Genomic DNA, 27,031 nt, shown 5'->3' on the forward strand with positions numbered 1-27,031 from the left:
ACGTGGACCTGCATTGGCAACTTTTGTCATAAGTTATTACAATATTTAATTCCGAAACTTGAAGAAAAATCTGTTTATAATGTAGCTAAAATCATCAAAATACCGAATATAGGGGGTACCGTTATATGGGGGCTATACGAAGACGTGGACCTGCACAGACAATTTTCTGGCATGGGCTGAAGTATTAATTTCGAACTTCAAATACCAAATTTGGAACGATTCCGTTTAATAATGTCGCTAAAATCATCAAAATACCGAATATCGGGGGGTACCGTTATATGGGGGCTATATAAAGACGTGGACCTACATGACTAATTTCTTGACTTAGGATGTAGTATCCATTACAAACTTCAAATACCAAATTTGAAACGATTCCGGTAAATAATGTCGCTAAAATCATCAAAATACCGAATATCGGGGGGTACCGTTACGAAGACGTGGACCTGCACAGATAATTTTCTGTCTTAGGCTGTAGTATACATTACGAACTTCAAAGGCCAAATTTGAAACAATTCCGGTGAATAATGTCGCTAAAATCATCAAAGTACCGAATATCGGGAGGTACCGTTATATAGGGACTATAGACAACTTGTAGCGAAAGCCATTATTGGAATGGGAAAAATCTTAGCTACCCGCTATATAAAAAATGGCATACGATAGTTAGTTGAAAATCGACTTTAGTTTATTTCCAGTCACGTGACAACGTTTGGGCGTTGCGGACAAAACTCCAACAAGACATTGACATTTATCACATATCCGTGGAAAGTTGAATTAGTTTTCCTAAAGACGACAGAACTCAAAAAATATGTGGCACTTTGATAGTGCTCCTAAATGCTCTATCAATTCAAAATTATAAGCACCATACCCAGATCTATCGAATACGAATCAGCAGCATATTTGTCACACAACGGTAAGCACTCGAGATTTATGTACACATACATATGTACATACAAACATAAACAAGCTATAATTGCTATGTTCTGTGTCGCATGAGAGCATGTAAAGGGTGTTTCCAAATTAGAGATAGAAATTCACGAATATTGCTGGGCATTGTGATCAGGTGTGGGAATAAAATATAAACGCTCTAACGGAGCATTTATGTCATTTCATATTGCCAAACTGGGCCTCATCGAAATTATGGCTAAGATCCCATGCCTTTTTGAGCGAAATTATTTCCTTTTATATCCCTTTTATTATTTCCTTTATCGTCTTCAATGCCGATATACTCCTTCTGGTATCTCCTTCACAAAAATTAAACATTAAAGATTCAATAGCTAGTTATCATTACGACAGACTGAGATTGGGTATGGGCAAGAACAACATCGGTCCATTACTCAGCTACGAGAATATATTTCCACCTCGCTTTGATTTCAATTGATATGGGGCGAATGTGACATTCTTCCATGTCGGCTTCTTTTGCCGCCAACCAAAGCAATGTTAGCAGCATGTCACCCACTGTCTAATTACCCTTTGCTCTGCTTTTTCTCGTTCCGTACCTTTGACAGAATATATGTATATGCATCTACACTGATTTTCATCTACACTAATAAAACAAAGTCAAGCAGTTCCCCCTGCCGCACAACTACCCCGCAATTGCTCGCATTTCTTAACCGAGGTGATTACGCAGTCAGCTTGATGTTTATTCTTCTTGGTTCGTCTGCTATCGTCACTGGGAATTTGATTCATATTTTGGATTCAGAGCTGCTGGTATTTGAAAAGAACGGATTCTGTCGTCGAGACGTTATCAGTTCTGTCGAGATTAGGAGCATCTACATCGGTGCCGGCGTATTTCAGTTCTGTGCGTGCAGTGTTTATGCGCAAGTTGAGGAAATTCATTCCAGAACGAGCTGCTTGAACGAGATACGATAAATCAACGATAAAGCCAACAACGTAATTCTCCAGTTTTCAAAGTTATGCAATCGGTGTGTGTGTGCGTGTGTGTTATTTGACTGAATTACAAGTGACGTTTGATTGCATTGAGACCCAGCGCCATCGAACCCCATAAACAAAATCAGGTATGTCGCTCGTTTGTTTACATTTTCAATCGGAATGAGTGAACAAGAATTGATCGAATTTCGTATCGACTGAACACTCTTCCATTTGCCTCGATGTTCATTTGTATACATACATACGTACACCCAGTCCGAGTCCGATCTGGGCATAAACATATTTGTTAGACATCTTAAAAGAAAATAATGTGAAGAAATAAGTTTGCAATATCCCCCAATAATTATTACATTGAGTGTTCAAATCTAGTTCGTTACCAGATTTCATATACAATTGCTCTCGAAGTTGAAAAGAACCCAACGAAATGCCGAGCTGAACAATGAAACAAAATTTGTTGGATTTGCACAGCGTATAGTAATTTCTTGACATGGGCTGTTGTAGAGCCCATTACGAACTTCATTTACGAAATTTGAAACAATTCTGTTGAATAATACCGCTAATATCATTGAAATACCGAATATAGGGAGTTATTGTTATATGAGGGCTATACGAAGACGAAAACCTGCATACGCTGTCGTGGTCACCATTACCAACTTTAAATACAAAATTTGAAACAATTCCGGTGAAAAATGTTGCAAAAATCACCAAAATAGCGAATATTGGGAGGTACCGTTATATGGGAGACATGGACCTGCATGGACACTTTTTTTGTCATACATTGTAGTACCCAGTATGAACTTCAACTACTGAATTTGAAATATGGGGGCTATATGAAAACGTACGAACTTAACCTAAAGAAAGTTGTAATCATGCTATTACAACAGACAAGCAGAATTTTACCCATACATACTTTTGAGGATCTCTATAGAATCACTTTCTGAGTTGATTTATGCATGTCAGTCCGTCCGTCCGTGCGTCCGTCCGTCTGTCCATGTATTCTTGTGAACAAAATGCAGGTCGCATTTATTCGATTATCCGATTGAGAACATTTGTTTGGCCCAAGGACGAACCCTACTGAAATTGGAGACAATCGGTAGAAATTTAGATATAGTTCCCATATATATCTTCGACCGATTTGACATTTATTGTGCACCAAACGTGTAATATCAGCCCGAATATTATGGAATTTTGCATATACAACCTGAAAATAATTATGCCAAATTTGATCGAAATCGGTTCAGATATAGCTATAGCTCCCATATATGTATATTGTTTATCCGATTTGTTATTGTTGTAACAACAATATTTGGGGAAATATATCAAATGCAGCTCAGAAATACATTTGCTAAATTTTATCGAGATCGGTTCAGATTTGGATATAGCTCCCATATATAACTTCGTCCGATTAAACTTTAATTGTGCACCAAACGTCTAATATTTGCCCAAATGGGATGGAATTTGGCACATGCGACAGAATTGACTCTAGAAGATAGTATGCCAAATTTTGTGATCGGTTCAGATATAGCTATAGCTCCCATATATATTGTTCATCCGATTTGTTGTATTTCTTACCCACAACCGTAATATGCACTCCGTAACAAATATATTCAGGGAAATATAATACAGCTCAGAAATGAATTCTCCGATAAAAACTTTTAATTGTTATATGAAGCTCTACAAAATTAGCAAAGTGGTGTAGAGTATCATCAAATCGGCCCCGCCCGACTTTAGGACTTTCTTTACTGGTTTTTGTTTGAATATTGCCAAATTCGTTCCGAATGATGGAGGGTATTCAAAGTTCAGCCCGGGCGAGCTTACAGCTTTTTTACTTGTTAATTTTTGTTGCGTAGAATGGAGTCACGGTCCATGCGTATTTGGGTAATATGGCAGTACAAAATGCTTAATTATGCATACCCACTTTGCATAACTATAATATTTTTTATGAAATACAAATCGCGAAATAAAATAATAAGGAAGATACCATAATGTAGGGTGTGGTTACGAAGATTTGGACCTGTATAGTTAATTTTCTGTCATAGGATGTGGTAACAATTACGAACTCCTAACAACATGCAATTTGATACGATTCTGTCGGAAATGTGACATAAATTATCAAAATACCGGAAATCGTTAGTTAACAGTTATGTGGGGGCCAAATACCAAGATTGAAATAATGCCGTTGTAGAATTCTATATCTGTGCGATATAATATAAAATATTTATAAAAACGTGCGAAATATAAAATAAAATTGTTAAAATCTTCATGACACCCTAATGTACGATATATTCCGCATTTATGATATTAATTATTAACGCTTGGGATAAAAAACAATCACAAACAGTCGAGCTTTTTGATAACAATCTCAATACTGAGTAAATTGAGTTTGTCCAAGAGCCAATTTCATGGCGAATCGAATAATTTTGATTTAGTCTGATGACAGAGCGGTTGCCAAAGGCACAGAATAGCGGTAGATGGCTGATAAAGAGAGACTTGTTAGTCCGGACGAGTAAAGATAAACTGGGAGTGAATAACTAGCATTGTCCTTTCTTTCAGGAGTCGTACGTTATTTCTGGGGACACGGACAGCGACATGTCGTCGTCGGAAAAGAAGCGTCTAGAATGGTATTATGCCCCGGCTTTTCTGCTCTTCTGGCTTGTATTGTTGGTGGCCATAGTTCTGCCGGTTTTCTTCAATCTGCCAATAGGATTAAGGATAGAAGATGAACACACCAAGCCAGGCGAGTTCGTTGCCGAACGGGCGGAACGCATCCTGTTCGATTTCGAGATGATTGGACCAAAGGTAGTCGGAAGCTTTGCAAATGAGAATCTAACTGTCCAGCTGTTGTACGACGAAATAGAGCTAATACGCCGAAGCATGCATCACGATTTGTACGAATTGGAAGTAGATGTGCAAGTTGTTTCGGGGGCCTATATGCACTGGACCATGATCAACATGTATCAGGGCTTACAGAATTTCGTTGTGAAACTGAGCAGCAAGAACTCAACATCGCAAAATTATCTGCTGATTAATAGCCACTTCGACTCCAAACCTGGTAGTCCGGGTAAGTTGGCTGACATGATGAATGTCCGCGGGAATAACGCCACAACCGGCGATGTTTTTCTTTTCATTTAGGATCTGGCGATGATGGAGCTATGGTGGTTGTTATGTTAGAAGTTCTACGTGTTTTGGCAACATCGCGGGAACCGTTTTCACATCCAATAGTGTTTCTATTCAATGGAGCGGAAGAAAATCCTCTTCAGGCATCCCACGGCTTTATAACACAACACAAATGGGCTCAAAACTGCAGGTAACCGAACCAGCAACACGTTGCAAATAATCGTTTAACAAAATCCCTCTGCTTAAAGGGCTTTAATAAATCTCGATTCCGCCGGAAGTGGCCACAAAGAAATTCTTTTTCAATCGGGTCCAAATCATCCATGGCTAATGAAGGTAAGTGTCCTTGTCCAAACGTTATAATACATGGCAACATCCCACGTGAATTTAAACCATTTATGTATATTTGTTTATAACTCGAACAGAGAAGAAAGCCTTAATGTTTATTCTTATGCCCAAGACGGCCTAATGTGAGTTGCCGGTATACGGGCAAAGTTATTGGTGCATTATTTAGAATAGAAATTAGATATTTCGAAATGTAATTCTCAGTACGTTACTGGTATGTTCCCAAGCGGAATCACAAACTAATGTAGTCTTAAAGGAAAGACATTTTATGTTGGGCACTAAACTACGGCAATGACCACGTATCGGTGTATCGGAAATTCGTTAAAACTCACATAAAAATGCCCACAATTGTCATTGTAAAACAATCGCATTCCTCGCAACAAACGATATTGCAGGTACGTTTTGTGGGGGAACAAATAATTGCGATAAATTTCGAACAATTTATGTTTATTACGGAGCGATATCAGAGTACCACAGCCATAAACCGATAAGATATAAATCGAGCAAACAAATAACAATTTTGATTCAACAATTCAAAACCAAATCGTTTTGATTTGTACGAGTTAAATTCGCCTCCCATGTGGAAAGCATTACATGACCCCGTCCTTGTTTGTACCTTGTATTCTCAATATATATGTACATGCATACAAACACAAGAGTGTATGACCTACCATTTTTGTTTATTTTCAGTATTACAGCAAATATGCGAAAAGACCCTATGCCACATCGATTGCCGAGGAACTCTTCCAGGCGAATATTATTCCATCGGATACGGATTTCCGCATATTCCGAGATTACGGTCACGTACCCGGTAAGTTTTTGCGATTTCAATAAAAAAAAAGTAAATTATTAAAGTTTTATTAAAGTAAATTAATTGGAAGTTCATGCCATAGCACACATCAACGCGTAAACAAAACCGAAATCAAACGTGGGCCTTGCATATATAAAGCTACTCCCCGATATTCGGTATTTTGATAATTTCAGCCAATTTTTTCAATGGAATTGTCTTAAAATCCACAACCCCCTGGAAGAGAATTGCCTATATAGGTTCACGATATCATATGTCCCTTAAATAACGATTTCTCCCGATATTCGGTATTTTGATGATTTTTTCGACGTTATTCGCTGGATATGTTTCAAATTTCGTATATAAAGTTCGGAACAGTTACTACAGCCTATAACACAAATTACATATGCAGAACCATGACTTCGTATAGTCCCAATATAACGGTTTTAATTTGAGCGGTATTTTCCGACGGATTTTTTTTTTAATTTTCAGGTTTCTTCCAAATAGTGGAGGGTATAAAAAGTCGAACTTAACTGCTTTTTTACTTGTTGACTCTTGTTCCGATTTGTGAGAACTAAAGCAAGAGCATTTGTATAATAAATATTTGCATTCTCTCTACCATTTTTGATTCCAATCGTTATTCGAGAAAATACAGAAATCCAAGCTTTAGCTTTTTTTTTTTTTGAATAAGTGATAGGCCATGGTACAATAAAAAGGTAAGGTAGAGCTACATGCTGATTACAATTTTTTCTAAGTATGCCCCACTTCTGCCAATTTTGTATATGTTTTTATTGTTTTGAAAAATAACAAGTTAAAAAGCAGTAAGTTCGGCCGGGCCGAACTTTTAATACCCTCCACCATTTGCAACGAATTTGGAAATTTTCAAAAAATAAAATCCTTAAAAAATTCTGTTAAAATTTTAAAAATACCGAATATAGCCGTTATTTTGGGGTCTATACGACGTGGACATACATAGGCATTGTTTGTCATAAGCCATTACCATATTCAAATTCGAAACTTGAAATAAACGGTGAATAATGTCGCTAAAATCATCAAAATACCGAATATAGGGAGGTACCGTTATATGGGGGCTATATGAAGACGTGGACCTGCACAGACAATTTTCTGTCTTAGGGTGTAGTATCCATTTTGAACTTCAAATACCAAATTTGAAACAATTCCCGTGAATAATGTCGCTAAAATCATCAAAATACCGAATATCGGGAGGTACCGTTATATGGGGGCTATACGAAGACGTGGACCTGCACGGATAATTTTCCGTCTTAGGGTGTAGTATCCATTTTGAACTTCAAATACCAAATTTGAAACAATTCCCGTGAATAATGTCGCTAAAATCATCAAAATACCGAATATAGGGAGGTACCGTTATATGGGGGCTATATGAAAACGTGGACCTACATGGCCCATTTACGAACTTAACCTGCCTACTGGAAAAATAAACATGTGTGCAAAATTTTAGCCACCTATCTCAATTCATTCGAAAGATAGCGTGATTACAACAGACAGACAGACAGACGGACAGACAGACAGACAGACGGACAGACAGACAGACAGACGGACATCGCTAAATCGACTTAGAATTTTACGCTGATCAAGAATATATATACTTTGTTGGGTCTGATATGAGTATTTCGAGGAGTTACAAACGGAATGACAAAGTTAATATACCCTCCATAGTATGGTGGAGGGTATAAAAACAGAATATTTTCAAAATCAATGATTGGAAGACGCGTAAATTGCGAGAGGCGCATTAGAGCTATTCCCTAGTTTTGCCATGGAATTGAAAGATATAACTGTCTACATCATATTTTGAAATAAAATCCAGGCATTTCATTCATTTTTCCCGCTGTTTAACAGATTTTAAAACTGAGGAAAAATATTGAATAAATGAGAACAGCTTGTTGCATGCAAATTTGACAGGAAGCGGGCATAGCTCAGGGCTGTATTTCTGTAGTTTACGAAGCTGTTGTACCTCCTTATTGTATCATGTGATAGGCTGGCTTTTTGTAAAAGAACAAACTAGTTTAGGCTGACTTAGTCTAATTTTACCGCCTTATTTAAACTAGGTCACCTTAATGTTATTAGTTCTTTTACGAAAGAGCCAGCCAGTCACTTATTCAATAAAAAAATCGCCTTATGTACTTCCACCTTAAGAGTTGAGGCATTTAAGATGGCACCGTCTCAATGTGACCCATTATTTGAACTATGAAGACCGTCGATGACCTTTATCCTTTAATGTATTTAACCTTTTATGACATACGCTGATAGGTTTACTTATTCATATTCAACGAAGTTAGAAATTGAATGAGATAAATGAAAGAGATGTTTGTCGTTAGTTAGTTTTTTTACTTCGAAAAAACAGGAAATTGCTTGTTTCCCTTATATCTCTAACTCAGTTGTCATTTTTACCACTGCACATCCACAAAAAGATAGACTGACTTCGAAGAAGGTAATCAAAGAAAAATTTTTTAATATGCAACAAAAAATCCTTTAAGATCACTTACGTATCGTTGTAGAGAAACAGGCCTTAAATAAACAATAACACGCGTTGACTTGTTTAGACAAAATTACTTGCATTTACTCAATTGTTGATTTCCCGCACCTTTTTAATGGCAAAACTAATGTCAAAATTAGCGAGATATTTGCGGTATTTCGATTTTTGTTTTTAACGGTACATCGCAGTCCGTCATAAGAAGTACATTGATGGTGATCCAGTTTTGTGGGCAAACTTTTTATTATACCCTCCACCATACTATGGAGGGTATATTAACTTTGTCATTCCGTTTGTAACTCCTCGAAATACTCATATCAGACCCAACAAAGTATATATATTCTTGATCAGCGTAAAATTCTAAGTCGATTTAGCGATGTCCGTCTGTCTGTCTGTCTGTCTGTCCGTCTGTCTGTCTGTCTGTCTGTCCGTCTGTCTGTCTGTTGTAATCACGCTATCTTTCGAATGAATTGAGATAGGTGGCTAAAATTTTGCACACATGTTTATTTTTCCAGTAGGCAGGTTAAGTTCGTAAATGGGCCATGTAGGTCCACGTTTTCATATAGCCCCCATATAACGGTACCTCCCTATATTCGGTATTTTGATGATTTTAGCGACATTATTCACGGGAATTGTTTCAAATTTGGTATTTGAAGTTCAAAATGGATACTACACCCTAAGACGGAAAATTATCCGTGCAGGTCCACGTCTTCGTATAGCCCCCATATAACGGTACCTCCCGATATTCGGTATTTTGATGATTTTAGCGACATTATTCACGGGAATTGTTTCAAATTTGGTATTTGAAGTTCAAAATGGATACTACACCCTAAGACAGAAAATTGTCTGTGCAGGTCCACGTCTTCATATAGCCCCCATATAACGGTACCTCCCTATATTCGGTATTTTGATGATTTTAGCGACATTATTCACCGGAATTGTTTTAAAATTGGTATTTGAAGTTCGTTATGGGAACTACAGTCTGTGACAGAAAATTGTCTGTGCGGGTCCAGGTCTTCGGATAGCCCCCATATAACGGTACCTCCCTATATTCGGTATTTTGATGATTTTAGCTACATTATTCACCGTTTATTTCAAGTTTCGAATTTGAATATGGTAATGGCTTATGACAAACAATGCCTATGTATGTCCACGTCGTATAGACCCCAAAATAACGGCTATATTCGGTATTTTTAAAATTTTAACAGAATTTTTTAAGGATTTTAGTTTTTGAAAATTTCCAAATTCGTTGCAAATGGTGGAGGGTATTAAAAGTTCGGCCCGGCCGAACTTACTGCTTTTTAACTTGTTTTATTTATGTTCTCATTTTCTTTTTAAGGTTTGGATTTTGCTCATTCTTACAATGGATATGTGTACCATACGAAATTTGATAAATTTGATGTGATTCCCAGAGGCACACTGCAGAGCACGGGTGATAATATTCTAAGCCTTGCTAGAGCTTTTGCCAATGCACCTGAAATGGAAGAACCGGATGTGGGTTCATAAAGTCCATCTATGGAAGATAGCAAATGTTATGGAAAATAATTTTGCACTTTGACATCTTTTTACAGAAATACGCCGAAGGACATTCCATTTTCTATGACTTTATGGGCTTGTTCTTTATTTACTATACGGAAACACAGGGGCAAATTATTAATTGCTGTGTGTCAGTTATTGTTGTTGTTTTGATTGGAATATCGTTTTGGAGGATGGCGGCAACTTCCTACCTGTCCATTGGCAGTACTATGAAAACATTTGTACTCATTGAGGTTTTACACATTCTTGGAATTGTCTTGGCTTTGGGATTGCCACTTCTGATGGCGGTAATGTTTGATGCTGGCGATCGTTCAATGACGTGGTTCTCTCAAAAGTGGTTAGTTTTTGGATTGTACGTGTGCCCCAGTTTGATCGGACTATGTCTGCCTACACTGCTCTATTTAAGTTTTAATAAAAACGTATGTATATTTATGATTTGGTTACATTTCCATAACAGAAAATGTGTAATTGTCTCTTCACATTTAAGGATAAACTGCGAAAATCATTCAAAATTCAAATGATCCTACATGCACATGCATTGTTTCTGGCCCTCATCTGTATTGTATTAACATTTGTGGGACTGCGTAGTTCATATGTGTTTATGATATCCTTACTCTTCTACGGAATAGCTTTGATTCTGAACTTTTTGACGACCCTGCATAATAGAGGTAGAAACAAGTGAATTGCTTGATCCAGATTGTGACCCAACCTATTCTATTTTTAGGAAAACTTTGGTCCATAATAGTTATTTTAAGCCAGGTTTTGCCCTTCCTGTATATGGCATATATATTTTTCGCTTTGTGCAGCACATTGATGCCAATGATGGGTCGTTTTGGTACTAATCTTAATCCCGATTTACTGGTAGGTGGTCTTTGTGCATTGGGAACTATTTTGGCTATGGGATTTGTGGTAAGTCGTATTTATATAAATATTTTCATTGCAAGCCTACACTATGCAAAATATTTGTGTTTCAGTCACCAATGGTTAATATGTTCCGTCACTCTAAGACTGTTCTTTTGGCTCTGTTGGCCACAACATTTATATTTTCAATGATGGCTATAAGTCCAATAGGATTCCCCTATACTGCAAAAACTAACGTTGGCAGAGTTAATTTCCTTGTGAGTACCAGAGATTACATGGCATTTGTATTTATAGTCCTAAACAACGTACAAACTATTTCAGAATGTTCAACGCGTCTTCTACGAATATGATGGGAGTGTTAGCAAGAATGAATCCGGGTATTATTTTGATTTCCAAGACAGGCGTATTCACTATCCTATCCAGGGTAAGTACCTGAAATTGTGATGTTTTCGTTCCTTGAAAATTATTCAATTATCTAGAACATATTGACATGAGTAACATGGAAAGTGTTGCCGAGGATTGCGATGAGATGATGATGTGCGGCTTACCTCTATTCAATCATCGTTGGTTCAAATCGAGAATGAAGGGCATATGGTTACCTTCCGACGACCCGGTGGAAATTCCAGAAACACCGACTCTAACTTTAGTCAATAAAACAGTGAACCCCGTAACAAACCTTGTAAGATACAATTTCAAACTTCGTGGCCCCCCGCACATGAGTATTTATTTACTACCGATTGGTGGCGTAACTGTTGTTGATTGGAGCTTTTTAAAAACAATGCTGCAGGAAAAGGAAACATACAAACCTCCATACCACATTTATTTCTCATATGGAAAAGATTCGGCACCACTGGATTTCTATTTTGATTTAAAGGTTTGATTTTATTTAAAACACGTAGTGCTTTTGGATCTGACTGATTTTTTTCTCCCTATAGATTGGTGACAGTAATGTGAACAAACCGCTTTTCGAATTGGGCATCTCTGGCCATTACGTCAATTTTGATTTTCCACGCAGTAAACACACTCAAACATTCATTAAAAGTTTTCCCGACTACATCTTTGTAATGGAATGGCCCAGCTCGTATGAACGTTATTTATTTTAGCAGTACATTGTAACTTTCACAGTTTAACAATAAAAAATGAACAGAATAGTACATGTTTAAACTACAGTTATAATTTATAAAATAAAATAAATTACATTTAAATATTCCCACTCATAAGCTTCTGTACAGCGCGATCAAATTTTCTGAAAAGAAATTTGGTTGTCATTTCCCGAAATGGTGGTGGTCGAATTTTTATGTTGTACTCACTTTGAAATTAACTGTTCTCCGGGTAAAAAGAATGGGTTGCAAACGGCATCCGTATAAAGAATGTGAAGGTTCCTAAACATCTAAAATAAATCCATACAGAAACATTTATTTAATGGAAGGTTTATATCCAATACACACATATTCACCCTTTTCACGGTTGGTATTGTCGTATTCAAAACAGTATGTTGTAGCATTAACGCAGTAGAAAATTGATTATTTAATTTTGGTCAACAAAGGGAGAGTTTAATTTGATTTCGTACTTTAATTATAACACCGAAAATCATCAACGACGACTACAAGATGTGTCGTTCATAGGCAAGACCAACCATAATAAAGGTGACTATTGTAGGCAAAATTGGGTTTATCGATCCTCTCAAATATCGTTTGACTATGTATATGTACTCATGGCAGATTTAAAGATTTAGTGTCATTTGACAAATCGGTGACAGCAAATCTTGATGTATACATCATCGTTTCATAAAGGTAAAATCAGTAATCGTACTAAAAAAAATTTAATTGATCAGTTCTGAAACAGAACATATGAAAGACAAAATTGCTGAAAACAAGTTGCCAGTACGAGCAATTTTTCCCTTTTTGGTTCCCCTCGCCTCATTCGTTTCTATTTCCGACACACAAAAAAGGAGTTAAAATTGTTCAACTTTGAAATTTCGTACGCTCGAGTATTTCGGCAAAATTCGTAAAAATGCATATGTTTAGCTTGTGCAGTGAACAGCAGGGCTACCTAATACCCGACATATCGTCCAATCGATATAAGCATTGAGATAAAAGCACAAATTTTTTATAAATAGAGTTTAATTCTTAATGTAGCCTTCGTTGTTCCAAACATTCACAAAAAAAAAAAAAAAAAACAAATCTTGTGGTGAAAAACGTCCAACAGGTTAAAAAGCTTTAAAATGTTCTAATAACGCTTTATTCAATATTATACTCGCTTCCGAAAGGAAGAACAGAATTTGGCCCCATAAATTTCGAAATATATCTTGGAGATTGTTAGTAAAATGTATGGTGATTTCAAGAAACTTCTTGAAGATGACATTTTTTCCTTGACAATTTCTATAAAAATATAATAGAATCGTTAATCCTACCGCTAGAATATTTTATCAATTGAGTATTGTAAATTTGATAGACAGAGGGCGTAAATAGGGGACAGCTGCAACGAATCTTTGCACAGCCGGAAGACTCCGGTCAAAAACGAAGGTAAAGGTTCGCGAATAATGCAAGAAAATTGGTATTTCTGCACCAGTACGTTTTGAAAAATAAAACCCTAAAACTCGATAATGGACCCACATTATAGCCTACACACTTTCCAAAACGATACCATATGTGCTGATATCTTTTGACGTTCAAGATATATTAGTATTCAAAATTTGCATGAAATTGAGATTTTCTCCACTAAAATGTATCTAAACTTTTTTTGTTGTATTTGAACTTTCGAGTTATATAAGCGGGAATTTCCGGGAAAAGCGGGAAAGAACTTTCCCTTAAACAGGTTAAAAATGCCTACCTGTGGCAAAAAAAAATCAAAATGATCCGAGCATAGCTGAGTAGATTGCTCCCAAGACTCTAGTTTCAGGGCTTTGTTCTCTGCCCTACACCTTGATCCAAGGGGCTTAGTCACCACTCGATTTTTGTTATACTAATTCTAAACACCTCGCTTATACTGATCTGAAAACTTACCGCCCGTACTTCATTTTCCCGTAGAGCTATGTTTCCAGAGTCAATAACCAAAATCAATTTGACTTTTGTATTGGTAACAAAGCCGTATCTAGAATAAAAATCAATTAATACTTAAATCTGAAAGCAACTACTTACATTTAGTTACATTTTATGCGTCTCCGTTGCATACAGTAGACCCAAATATAATTCCTTTGTCTCTGGTGTTCCTTTTACACCGACCTGACACTTCTCTTCAATGACGTCTAGTGCTGCATGTACGCGGTATTGTAATTCCAACTCCTTGTCCATATCGGTCGTAGACAAGTACAAAGGAGAATTCTGCAACAAGGAGACAAGTGTGAATGGGACTCTTAAGAATTACTTAACCATTAGTCTTTACATCCTTGCCAATAACAGCCACACAGACAGCCATTCTTCAGCTTTCTGTCTCCAAAGTCTGTTTATTCCAGCAGAAGTACCAATAAAGTACCAACAACAACAACAGCAACACTGAAAAGAAAGACAGCACAGAGAGAAAATCGAATAAAGATGTGGAATCAAAACAGAAAGGCTGATAAAATTAATGTGAATGTAGGATTAAACAAAATGTAGAATAAAGCGGAATGAAAACAAAGAACAAAAATAGGGCTATGGAAGTCGGGATTCGTTTGAATGATTAAAGCACGTTTGCATACAAAATCATGACCTATCCATTAGATCATCAGATAAGACCAGCTGATATCACAATTGTGAATTAAATGTATGAAAACGTAAACAAGCACTTTAACATTACGAGGGTTTTTCGATCTCAATTGTTGTTTTTTTTATTGTGATTTACACCACCTGCTTAGTGGGCATTGTAGAAAATCTTTGCCCGGGTTTATGCTGATAATGGACAATAAATTTGAAATAACAATAAATTTGACTACAGAAAATATGCATTAAATTTTCCCTGATTGGTAAATTTTGAAGAGAGAGAGAGAAATTTTGTGCGTAAACGTGTTTTTAATCAGGAAACACAAGCTAAATTTATTGTGATTTGTCAACAAAAACAGTAAGTCCAAGTTTTTTTTATAAATTATTTTTACATACTTGATTGAATAATTGGAAAATTAAATCTGTTTCAGGGGGTGGATTCTTATTTCATTTCACATTCTTTCCTTTATAAAAGTTTTCATTTCACATTTTCATGGATAAGGCCAAGGTGGATTAAATACACCTTAGACAAGACTAATTATTTTCGTTTTTCATCATTGTTATTTGCATTTTTTATGGAAATAAGAACCAAAGGGAATTCCCAGTACAAGAATGTTCCAGTACTGCAAGAATGTATAACGTTTTTTTGGCTCCCATATAAATCTACCAATTTGAATTGTGTTGAACACCAAAGTTTAAAGCCTTACCAAAAGATTGAATTTTGACACATACCCCCGAATTCAGTGTAAAAATTGCTCACTTCCAGAACATGAAAGAATCTACTAGATTTGCAATTTTTTGTCGATATCATTTATTGTTACTATTTTTACGCTCTTGCAGGTTCTGGAACAAAACAAATATATTTTATGAAATGTTGTGAAAATCAGTTCAAATATTGCTTTCATATATGTGTTTCATCTTATTTGATATTTAAGACCTTTAAAGCCATAATATGCACTCTAACAATTATATTTGGCACAAGAAATCAGATAGAGCCTACAATATTTGCCAAAATTTGTCTAGATCGGTTGAGATTTAAAAAATACATTATCCGTGCTATTTTTAATTGTATTTATTAATTTACTTTGACATCTAATTAGAATAAATTTTGGTTCATATTATTACTAGAATAAAGTCTGCAAAACCGATTTAGATAAAGCTCCCATATATATCTTTCAGCCGATTTTAAAATTAAGCTATTCAAGGTCATGTACTCTGAAATGAAGCAGAAAAATACCTCCGTAAAATTAGAAAATCAATTCCGATCCTTAACCTATTGTATCCACATATTTGATCCATCCAATTTTAATGTTAAGCCGCCTCATAATTGTTATACGAAACGAATTCATAACGATCATAGTTTGTATGACTTTTTTTACAAATTTCCTTTTATTACATGTGGTCTTCATCAAGTATCCCTGATCAATAAGACAAAAAACCCAGGAAAACTTTCAGTGTCGACAAAACCCTTATTACAACGCCAAGTTTAAATCTGTATCGGTACTAAGGTATTTCACATGTTTAATTTGTAGCAAATTCAAATGTGAAATATGTCCAAATATGTCAAAATAATTTTTTGCTTAACTCTAAAAATAATGATACGATGATTAAATTTGCATCTGCCGATACGATGAAACATAACCGACAGTAGTGCAAGTTTACCATTTGTAGTGATACTTCCTAAATTATGTTGTATCCAATTTAAAAAATATGCCTTTTTACTGTATTAATGTAATAACACTTCAAACGTTGCTGGAATTGTGTTGTTATTCGAAGCCTAAGCCTTAGAAAGGACTTCCCGGATAAAATACACATGTAGACTTCCCGGTTATTTCATTTGAAACCGGCATTAATCGCTTCACATTTCCGATCATTTTTAATGAAAATTACAATTTATTTACCGCATTCACAGCTAATATTAATTTATTGGTTGATTTGAAAATTCAATTTAAAATGTATTAACAATATGCCCAGACAAGGAAGCCTAAAAAAATTATAAAACTTTACAATTATAATGTCATGTAAATTTGAATGTTGGTTACCAATGCCCATGACGTTGGGTCTTTAAGCTGCAGCATCCAATCGCTTCTGACGTTCCAGCAATCTTCGCTCTCTCTCAAACTCCTTCATGCGCAAAACATAGTCCTCGAATTCGCAAGTCATGTATTCATGTTTCTCATGGTGACACTTGTAGAGGAATGGAAAGACGTCGGCACGACAGGCACGATATTTCAGCAATTTATCAGCACAATAGTCGCGATCGGCTAGAGGCAGCTTCGCAGAAATCATTTCCTCAGTAGTTGCTTTCATAACACGCTCTTTGCGATTAGGTGCACCCAACAAGGGATCGAAGGTGGGCACACAATCTGGTCCGGGCGTAACATCAGGATGGACGGCTCGAGCATATGTGTTACCCATTACAATCTAATCAACACAAACCACGGCAATTCAAAGAAAATGGCCAAAATTTCGATCCCAATATCGGCAAATTACGTAAAAATTTTCGCTTAAATGTTTGGAAACATATGTGTTAGAGAAGAGTTTACAAACAATCGATGGCAAAATCGATATTATCGATACTTAATTTTAAAACGGGGTATCGATTGATAGTTTATTCCATTGACATTTGGTCAGAACTGCATGTATATAATGCTAAGTTCACATGACACGTGATTCGCTTTCTATTCGTTGTTCGACCATTCCCAACATTGATTCCACACAAAATTTTCTGAGCGAACAAAGATTTTTGTTCAAATCACTCTCAGAACTACGATGAAATGTGTGCCTTTCCTAACAAATAAAGTATTTATCGAAAAAAATATGATATTTTAAAATTCAAAATAGAAACATTTAATGAAATTTTAAAAATTTTCAGGAAGACTGAAAATTAAGGATGAAAATATAATGTTGAATGGCGTATGAACATTTAAACAAAATTAAATATTGTTCTCCCCTTATTCGAGGTACGTTTTTTGACCAAGAGTTGGAATATTTGCTGAAAGCTAGAAACAAAAGAGGTACTATTTTCAAAAATTTTGTATCGACAAAAAACATATCGACAAGTTTCTCTCCAGCAAAAATTAAAACAATAAACACGCAAAAATATATTCAAAATGACAAAATTTACAGAAATGCAAATTTCATGTGTTTTCATACAAATTTCCATAAAAATCAACAAACAATCAGTTTTTTCATTTATGAAATCGAAAAAAATTGCAAAAATACTAGATTCTTGGAGGTTCTGGAACAGAACATTTGAAAAAGGGATTATGTTACAATGAATAACGAATCGTGCCGTATAAACGGGTTAGAACAGACCATTTATCTACTATTTTTAAAATTTTTCTACATCATAAAGGGAAAATCGGTTATCGTAGTAAAAAGTTTCTTGTAGTTCTGGACTTCAAATCTTGTTCTATGAAAATGTGAAATGAAAACGATTGTAAAGGAAAGAAACGTCAAATGAAAAATTTTATAAAGGATATATTTTTCATTTTATATTTTCATAGAACAAGAATCCAGACCCTGGAACAAACAGACAAGAATCCAGACCCTGGAACAAACCAAAGTAAGGAAATATCGGTTATCGTAGTAACATTTTTACAATTTTCGTTTGTCCACAAGGGAAAATGTTATCGTAGTAAAAATGTTTACATTCTTGCAGTTCAGGACAGACCCCCCTGCTGGTTCTAGAAAAAAGCGAAAGTAAATTCATGGTAAAATTAAGGAGAATACCTTTGACAACATCTTAATGTCAAAATTTGTATGAAAATTCACAAATCAGAGATGGGAACCTGTTTTATGTAGTGAAACTAACTTCGAAATTTTACCATAAGAAAATCAATGAATATACAGTTGCTGGATCTGACATTTAGTTGTTACCCAACTTCGTCGATTTTTAAACAAACTATTAAGCTCAACAGCAAAAACATGTGTCTTACAGCGTTACCTGAAATGCTATGGTGTCGGAGTTATATGTCCAAAACAAAACAATTAATTAATAAATTATTTTAATTTCGAAAATGCTCATTAAATTTAAAATGCAAAAGAATAATTATATAGATATATAATTTTAATGCTTTCATATCATTCTCCTGAATGTATAGTTGTTAGCTGTAGGTTCCAATCTCTCACATTTCAACCAATCGCTAAAAAATCGTGGAAAAGGCAAAATCCCTTTCAAATTGAAACCAAATTGTATACATACATAAATTATTATACATTTTGAAATTTAGTATTACTATTGAGTCAAATCAGCTATGAGTTGTGTTCCAGAACCTACAAATTAGTACTAATTAGTGCTAATTCTGCTAAAACGCGTTCCCGTACTCCAAAAACTAGCAAAACTTGCAGCTCTCTCGATAAAAAAAAATGGCGCTGAGTGGTGCACATTTCTGCTTGTTTTAGCTACATGAATTTGGCCGAGCAGAAATGTGCAAATTGTAAATTTGACATTTAATTGGCAGGGCTAACAAGGTTGAAAAATGTTTCAACCTGAATGAGGAATCAGACGAAGAAAACGTATTGGAAAACAGTGCAAAATTAGTGAAAGTTTAATTGAAAAATTAAGCTTAAAATCAATGATGTTCGCTTATTACTGAACATGTTCTTTTTATTTTTTAGGTTGGCTGTCTTCCCAACTTGTGGCATTTAGTCTTCTAGCAGACTTAACATTAATTAAACCGGCGGCTCCAACCATGTCAGCTTCTCCGGGGTTGGGATTTGAGAAAACTCCACCTCTAAATACTCTTCAACGCATTCTGAAACAAAACTTTCTAAATAAACAGCATTCAAAAATAATTATTAATTTCAACTTATTTTCAATACTCGTTTTTTTAAATTTTGGCGTCCATTTTAATAAGGGTTCACCAGTCCGATTTAGACTGTTTCCTTTTGGAATTTTGAATGTTGACATTTTATCGCATTTCTGCTAATTTTCCGTTCCGTTATTTTTTGAGCACACCTAAATGAGAATGGCATTTTGTACTGTTCTCTCTTCTGCTAGTTTTAACGCTAAAAAAGTACTGGAACACAACTATGGTTTGCTGCTATCTGTTATAATTATACCATGAAAGAACCCAAACAAATTAAAAAAATCGATTTGTTTTGAAACTGTCAGTTTTAAGTGACAGTGTGTAGCCTACAACGTAGTTAATCGATTATCGTTTTGTTTGTCTCTAGTTTGAGTTGACATGAGAAATACTACGAGATATGATGTCACAATACAATATTAATATTTGGAAGAACTATGTGAAGGAGTCGAACCAACATAGATTATAAACATTACAAGCTGTTATTTGTAAAATGTGAAGTATTTTACCGTGTTTTTGTGCAAATAAATTGTTTGTGGGATTGAGTGTTCAATTTCTGGGCCGCAGAACTTTGTTATTGCAAAAATAATCCTATTTTAGTTTTCCACTTGTTTTTTTTTTTGTTGCAAACAATAAAGGTCACAGACTTGGGTGTATATAGTGTAAAGAGATTTTCGGAATCAAATCCATTGTATGCTGTGTGGCAATATTTTGTGATTGTGTTTTGCTGCAAAGAAACTAGTTTTGCTTTTAACACTTTTCGTGCTTGGATGATAATCGTTTTTTTTTTTTGGCGAGAAGAGGGTTCAAATAGCACACACTCTAATAGAGGCAGCCGAGGTAGCCAAAACAACATCGGTAGCAAACAAACAACGAATGAATGATTCAAATGGAAAGCAACATAACAATATCGACGAGGAAGTAACCAACCATCTACTCTGTTTGGATAAATTACATATATTCCAATGTAGAAATTGTTACCAAAATCCGAAACTGCTGTTATAATCTCTTGCCAAAAAAGTGAATCATATCATGTCTTCATCAATCAAAGTTGCTGTTAGGGTCCGTCCCTTTAATTCGAGGTAATCTTTGTTATAAATAATGTACAAAAAAAAATCCAATGAACTTTCAAACATATATATGCACATTAAACGGACCGCCGACACAATATGAGCATTTTGCAAAAATAAATAAATAAAAAAATAAATAAATACACACAATTACCTACAAAAACTTTGAAATGGTCTCATGTTTAGATAGTGCCATATTTTAAGGATACCATCATTTTAACCCTTTAAATACACAAGGAGTTCTCTGGGAACCAAGCTAAAATTGGACAGACCTCTGAATTACATTTCCAAAATTCTCAGTGTGTGTAGAAACAATGAAAGATGCATCTAACACAGTGCTGCAGTTACATATCATGAAAACCAAAAAGAAAATTAAACAATGTATAAAAATGCTAATAATACTCAAAAAATCGATGCGCAAACAAAAATTCCAGTGGTGTTTGCTTGAATTACAGTCACTAACAATTTTACAATCACCTTTTAAAATAAGTCAGAAATATTCCGCAAATAATATTTTCTAATTTCAAACATTCAACTGCAGGACGAAACGCCTACTTTGGTGCCTTTCGTAATAGGCTAAACGGAATTCTGAATTTCTCTTTTAGACACACTGTTGGTGTGTATTGTTTAAATAAAGAAAATCTAGTCGCACTTTTTGTGTTCCACCAATTTTGTTACTCTGTGATTACATGGGTCTGATAGTCGGGGCAGCATTTGCCTGGCCCTGTAACATGTACACGTACACAACAAGATTGTGGACATTTCTTAAATAGCAGAACGAAAAATACCAAATTGTACTAAATTTATTATATTTTGATATTGGATGTAAACATCATAGAATTTTGAGATTCCGTTTTAAATAAGGAGTTTGTTCCAAATATTTGTAGAAATGAAATGTTTACAGAAATAAAAGAAATATTACATTTCTATGACTTAAGACAAATGGAGATAATGTATGAATCGGTCTAAAAATACACTTGTTCAAATGTTCACATTACAATAAAAATGTGGATCAAAGCCTGGATTTTGAAAATTCTTAATGTAAATGTATGGAAATTTGAAAAAGGTACTGAATGTGGTACCATTAGCATTGGTTGATTCAAGGAAAAGTTGCTCAGCTTTTTTTTGGTAAACTTGAAAGAGTAAGAAATAATGGTCTGTTAGTGTGCCCTTTTCATTGCGGGATGGAAATAAATTTTAACATCGGACAAAATTAATTAATTAGGGCAATATTTGCCTAAAAGTTGAAACCTTTTCACATCCTTACAATTTTTTGTGTTGTAGGGAAGAAGACATGGGTGCCACATGTATTGTGGAAATGGAAAATAAGAAATCACGCCTATACAAGCCCAAACATCAAATTCAACGCGATGCTGGACGAGAGAACTATCATGATTTCACTTTCGACTATTCCTATTGGTCTTTTGACAAGAATGATAAGCATTTTGCTACCCAGGAGCAAGTCTATGACGACCTGGGAACGGATGTAATTGACTGTGCTTTTCAAGGTAAGTTGGGAATTAATTGATATTTGCAAACCCTCATGAGTTTTTTTGAAGGCTACAATGCCTGCGTGTTTGCGTATGGCCAAACGGGCTCTGGAAAAACATTTACAATGATGGGTACATCGGATAACCCCGGACTGATACCTCGAATTTGTTCCGAACTTTTTGCTCGAATGCGTGTTGGCCAAGAATCAGGGACTGGGTATAAGACACACGCTAGTTATTTGGAAATTTACAATGAGCGTGTGAAAGATTTACTTGGGCCCCAAACTAGTGGTCATGGCTTAAGAGTTCGAGAACATCGAACTTTGGGTCCCTATGTAGAAAATTTGTCACAACATTCGGTGGCTGATTTTGATGAGATCCAGGAATGTATAACTCGTGGCAATATACAACGCACAACAGCCAGTACGAACATGAATGATACCAGTAGTCGAAGTCATGCGATATTCACCATCACTTTTGTTCAGGCGGGTTATATGAACGACATGCCCAGTGAAACGGTATCCAAAATTCATTTAGTGGACCTGGCAGGAAGGTAAGCAGTGAAAATGTGCCATTTCTTAACAGAGTTGTAACAGAGGTATATCTATTATAGTGAAAGGGCTAATGCCACTGGGGCCACAGGGCAACGTTTAAAAGAGGGAGCCCACATTAACAAGTCTTTGGTTACTTTAGGCAGTGTTATTTCTGCTCTGGCCGAGCAGAGTAACTCCAACACTACCAACGGAAGTTCTTCAAAGCGTGTACTCTATATACCCTACAGAGACTCTATCCTAACTTGGTTGCTGAAAGATAGCTTGGGAGGCAACAGTAAAACAATTATGATTGCAGCATTATCGCCTGCCGACTGCAACTATAGTGAAACACTAAGCACACTGCGATATGCCAACCGGGCTAAGAATATTATTAACAAGCCAACAATCAATGAGGATCCAAATGTTAAGCTTATTCGAGAGTTGAGAGATGAAATAAACAAACTAAAAGCAATGCTTTCCGGTGATATTGTAAGTCATGTGGACTTTAACATAAACTACACGACCTGTTCTCACTTTTTCTTTATAGCAAGCGTTACAACCTTCCCTTAAAATGTTGGAAGATTTGCAGAAAAAGGAGGCCCAAGAGAAGGTTCTCACCGAAGAATGGACTGAAAAGTGGAAAGAGGCCCAGTCCATTCTCCAGGAACAAAAGAGTTTGGGGCTAAGAAAATCTGGAGTTGGTGTCGTCCTGGACTCGGAAATGCCCCATCTCATATGTATTCACAACGACATTACTACCGGCGTCACTCTGTACAGCCTGAAAGAGGGCGAAACCACTATAGGCACTGACGAAGCCGAAATACCGCAAGACATTGAGCTGTGCGGCGACGGAATACGTCCGAACCATTGCAGTATTATTTTAAAAGATGGAATATGTACGTTACATCCTCGGCCGCTGGCTCAGTGCTGGCTAAATGCACATTTGATCGATGAACCGACAAATATATGCCAGGGCGACATTATATTACTTGGTCGCACGAATATCTTTCGATTTAACAACCCCACAGAGGCAGCCAGGTTACGCAAGGAATACAACCGCTCTCAGTTGGATATGTCCCGCCTCTCCCTTATTACGTCATCGCGTGAAAACTTGCTAACTTCCAGTTTCTGTTTAGACGACGACTCAAACACTTCGATGAGCGGCAGCCTAATTTCCTCGCCACTTAAAAGAAGCGATAAGCAATATTACCCTACCAAGCCAATGTCTAGAGACGATCCCGAACTACAGGATGAAAATCGTAAAATTTTGGAGACTATTGAAAATGCCTTAAAACAATTGAATATTGTGAGTTGGTGATAATGAAGTTATGATGAAATTAAATTTTGGCCATCTGTTCTTTTTAGGAACGTGTTCAAATGCACGATCAGTACAAGACAAAAGTACAAAAACTGACCGACGAACTTAAACGCCTTGAAAAAGAAGAGAAGAATAGTCTGGAACTATTAAAGTGTCGAGAAGAAGAGCTCCTAGCCCGCAAGGATATGTTACTTTGGGAGAAGAACAATGAGAAAGTGCAGGTAAATTCCGTCGGTCATGCATAATCACTTGTCTGCTTGTACGTTTGACTTTGTGTCGTTCTAGATTGATATAGTGTGTAGACAAATTTCCGCCTTACAAACTCAGCTCGACTCGAAAAAACGCGATTTTTCGGAGTATGTAGCAAAAGAGTTGCAGGAACTCCAAGATTGTGGAAAATTGGATGAGGTTAGTGATTTTAGATATTCTGTCTGTGCTATAGGACATTGTTGCGTGTTTGTTTTGTGTTCGGAGAATAAAATGTAGATTTAATTCAACTATCTATCTGGTTTTTCAGATTGGAATTAAAGTGGATACTTCGACCCCTTTGACAGACGACTTGTTGCTGCAAGCTGCAGACTCCCTCGACTTATTCGCTTCACAGTTCATTAAAGATACGGTGAAAAGAAACGTATGTAATCATCTTTCTTTGATTTTTTACATGCTTTTACTAACGCTACCTCCCACATAGAATGAAGATATTCATCGCTTGGATGAGCAAATTGCAGAAAAAGAATCCATGCTTAATACAAGCACTGCCAAGATAGCTCACGTCGACGAGAGCCTTTTACAAATCGAGGAAGAGTTGCTAACTTTATTCTCGGAACGTAAAGAGAAGGAGTTAGAACTTGACACCCTGAACAAGAAAAAGGATAGGTAATAATTCATATATTCGTATATATATTTTATATTAGCCTACATTTCCTGTCTGCTCTCATTAGTCTTCAATTGCAATTGAGCAAAAGATATACAACCGATATGAATGTACAGACGGAAAATGATGTGTCACATTCAGAAACTTATGAAACCACGTGCGACACCTTTCACACTGCACAGACAAATTGTTCCAATCTGGGCTCACCTACAATCGCCGAAGATGACATCACACCCCTTAGCAATTGCACCCTATCATCTGGGGAGATTGAGGATGATGATACGATCTCTGACTCGGGTATTCGCAAGTCAAAAACGTCGTCGCCCACATCTTCGGACACTAATAGTACAGAGCCAAATTCGAAAGTTAGTGCGGCCAAATCATTAGCACCTGTATCAGATGCTATTATGAGTGACAGTGGCGTTTGTTTGGACTCTATGAGACATATTAACTCACTGCAGACTGGCGCTATTAGTGGCATAACTAATAGTAGCTGTGGTGAAGTTGCTGATATTGCAGTTTGTAATTCGGATGATGAAACTGGGTCCTGTTCATCGTGCGAAATGAATACCAACGCCGAAGGTTTGCAGTCTTCCTGTCCAATGCACAATCTAAGATGTAAGATTGCCGCTCAAAAGGCTTTGATAATGAAAAATCTCGAAATGAATGTAAACAAGGCCGAGTTGGATGAGCAGATTGCCGAATTACAAGAACTTCAGAAGCGCTACGTCAAGATGGAGAGACATGCCTTGGAACATGCTAACAACACGGAAGATCATCATCTTTGTTGTCAAACCATGCAGGAATATGATCCGAACGAGGAAGACAATAATGACAGTAACACCCAAATGTCACATATGACGATGTCAACCATGACTAGATCGTGGCCTTCATCGATTCGAGACGAATTTTGTAAGACACTGCTAATTAAAGAGATTTCAACATTTAATACATATATTCTCACCCTCACAGCTGAGACTGAACATATTATTACCGTGCCCACATTTGTAATACGAGGAGCTGGGAAGCAAACGCACTATGAATATGAAGTACGCATAGTTTTGCCAGACGGAAAATTAAATATACTACGGCGCTACAGCCGTTTTAGAGAACTCCATATGAGTATGAAGAATATTTATGGAGCAAAGGTGAGTCACCCACTTGACGGAGACATCAACATTAATATCTTACTATCAAATTACAGGTTGCTGCATTGCCTTTTCCTCGTAGAGAACTATTTGCTTCCAACAGTGAAGCTGTAGCAAAACATCGTCGGCGTTTATTGGAGCTGTACTTGCGACGCCTCTTGGTCGTATGTTCAAGAATACCACAAAGCCCAATTTACGAAGGACCAGGCGCGCCCGGTCTATCACGAATGACGTTGGCTCAGCTCTCGCCGTTCTTTAAGAAGGGTCTCTTCGAAAATGGCAGGCACGGGACGGGATAATAGTTACCCTACTGCTAAATTATCTCTTACCTACAGTGTGTCTTCTTATTTATTTCTATTATTTGTTAAGTTACATGTCACAATCATGAAATGAATGGCGGAGCCTTCATTAGATCCCTACATTGCAGTTGTAATAAGCTCTAATTTGAACCCATTAGTTTTAAGAAAGCAATCTTATCGCCTCGTATTGGGTCTTCCTGATATGTTTAGTGACAGTTTGTCGATTGACGATGAATATGGCTTGTATTTAAAATATTTTATTATTTTTTAATGTGAAAACCAATAAATATTTGTATGTTTGCGTAATTTTACATTGGTCGATTGCCTGTTGCCACTATAATAGGTGGAGTGTAGTTTCTGCACATAGGTGTTAAAATATGAACGAAAATACCTTTCCGTCCTCCATGTATTGGTATGCATACATATTTCCTTATTGTTGTATAAATTGTTTTAAAAGCACACAGCTACACATTGTGTACCTAGTTTAAGAACATATCGATCGAAATCGTGTTATCAAATACGACCACAATTATTGTACAAGGTTCTCAGTTAATTATGTTTATTTCTGTAGTATGATTATATCAAATTATATTTACACGGTAATATGGGAATGGCAAGGCCAGTAGCTATCTTCTTTTGCACTTAAGTTTCATTTAAAATAACTCCCGTTTTTCAAATAATTCGTATCCTGTGTGTCCTTATTAAGAACGCCTTGAATGATATCATGAATGATTTTTGAAGCAGTTATAGGCGTGTTTTATGTTTA

At 36.2% G+C, this 27,031-nt stretch overlaps 4 protein-coding genes across 6 annotated transcripts; 2 read left to right on the plus strand and 2 right to left on the minus strand.

Moving 5' to 3' along the window:
• Positions 1-1,625: 1,625 nt before the first annotated feature.
• Positions 1,626-12,196, plus strand: LOC101899516 (endoplasmic reticulum metallopeptidase 1). Of its 2 annotated transcripts, none has more exons than XM_005177868.4 (13): positions 1,626-2,015; positions 4,441-4,948; positions 5,020-5,194; positions 5,253-5,337; positions 6,037-6,157; positions 9,985-10,139; positions 10,217-10,600; positions 10,669-10,849; positions 10,906-11,090; positions 11,156-11,299; positions 11,364-11,466; positions 11,522-11,916; positions 11,978-12,196. In XM_005177868.4, exons 2-13 carry the CDS (start codon positions 4,477-4,479, stop codon positions 12,143-12,145), a joined length of 2,568 nt encoding a protein of 855 aa, XP_005177925.1. In that variant the 5' UTR covers positions 1,626-2,015; positions 4,441-4,476; the 3' UTR covers positions 12,146-12,196. The 2 variants fall into 2 exon arrangements, with proteins under 2 accessions (XP_005177925.1, XP_005177924.1); XM_005177867.4 differs by lacking the exon at positions 1,626-2,015 and adding an exon at positions 4,232-4,379.
• Positions 12,101-14,545, minus strand: LOC101899341 (trafficking protein particle complex subunit 2-like protein). Its single transcript, XM_005177866.4, has 5 exons — positions 14,427-14,545; positions 14,193-14,365; positions 14,048-14,135; positions 12,353-12,432; positions 12,101-12,288 (listed from the first exon to the last, which is right to left on the minus strand). The coding sequence occupies exons 1-5, from the start codon at positions 14,457-14,459 to the stop codon at positions 12,243-12,245; spliced, it is 420 nt and encodes a 139-aa protein (XP_005177923.1). The 5' UTR covers positions 14,460-14,545; the 3' UTR covers positions 12,101-12,242.
• A 2,069-nt stretch (positions 14,546-16,614) lies between these two features.
• On the minus strand, positions 16,615-17,272 carry LOC101899785 (NADH dehydrogenase [ubiquinone] 1 beta subcomplex subunit 7). Its single transcript, XM_005177869.4, has 2 exons — positions 16,765-17,272; positions 16,615-16,706 (listed from the first exon to the last, which is right to left on the minus strand). The coding sequence occupies exon 1, from the start codon at positions 17,138-17,140 to the stop codon at positions 16,787-16,789; it is 354 nt and encodes a 117-aa protein (XP_005177926.1). The 5' UTR covers positions 17,141-17,272; the 3' UTR covers positions 16,615-16,706; positions 16,765-16,786.
• A 2,626-nt stretch (positions 17,273-19,898) lies between these two features.
• On the plus strand, positions 19,899-26,571 carry LOC101899957 (kinesin-like protein Klp98A). Of its 2 annotated transcripts, XM_005177870.4 has the most exons (12): positions 19,899-20,615; positions 21,888-22,111; positions 22,163-22,646; positions 22,707-23,115; positions 23,174-23,932; positions 23,992-24,165; positions 24,230-24,352; positions 24,462-24,575; positions 24,636-24,820; positions 24,886-25,730; positions 25,791-25,966; positions 26,023-26,571. In XM_005177870.4, exons 1-12 carry the CDS (start codon positions 20,566-20,568, stop codon positions 26,263-26,265), a joined length of 3,786 nt encoding a protein of 1,261 aa, XP_005177927.1. In that variant the 5' UTR covers positions 19,899-20,565; the 3' UTR covers positions 26,266-26,571. The 2 variants fall into 2 exon arrangements, with proteins under 2 accessions (XP_005177927.1, XP_005177929.1); XM_005177872.4 differs by lacking the exon at positions 24,230-24,352.
• Positions 26,572-27,031: the final 460 nt, after the last annotated feature.

This window comes from Musca domestica, unplaced genomic scaffold, assembly GCF_030504385.1.
Source record: "Musca domestica strain aabys unplaced genomic scaffold, Musca_domestica.polishedcontigs.V.1.1 8, whole genome shotgun sequence".
Taxonomy (NCBI): domain Eukaryota; kingdom Metazoa; phylum Arthropoda; class Insecta; order Diptera; family Muscidae; genus Musca; species Musca domestica.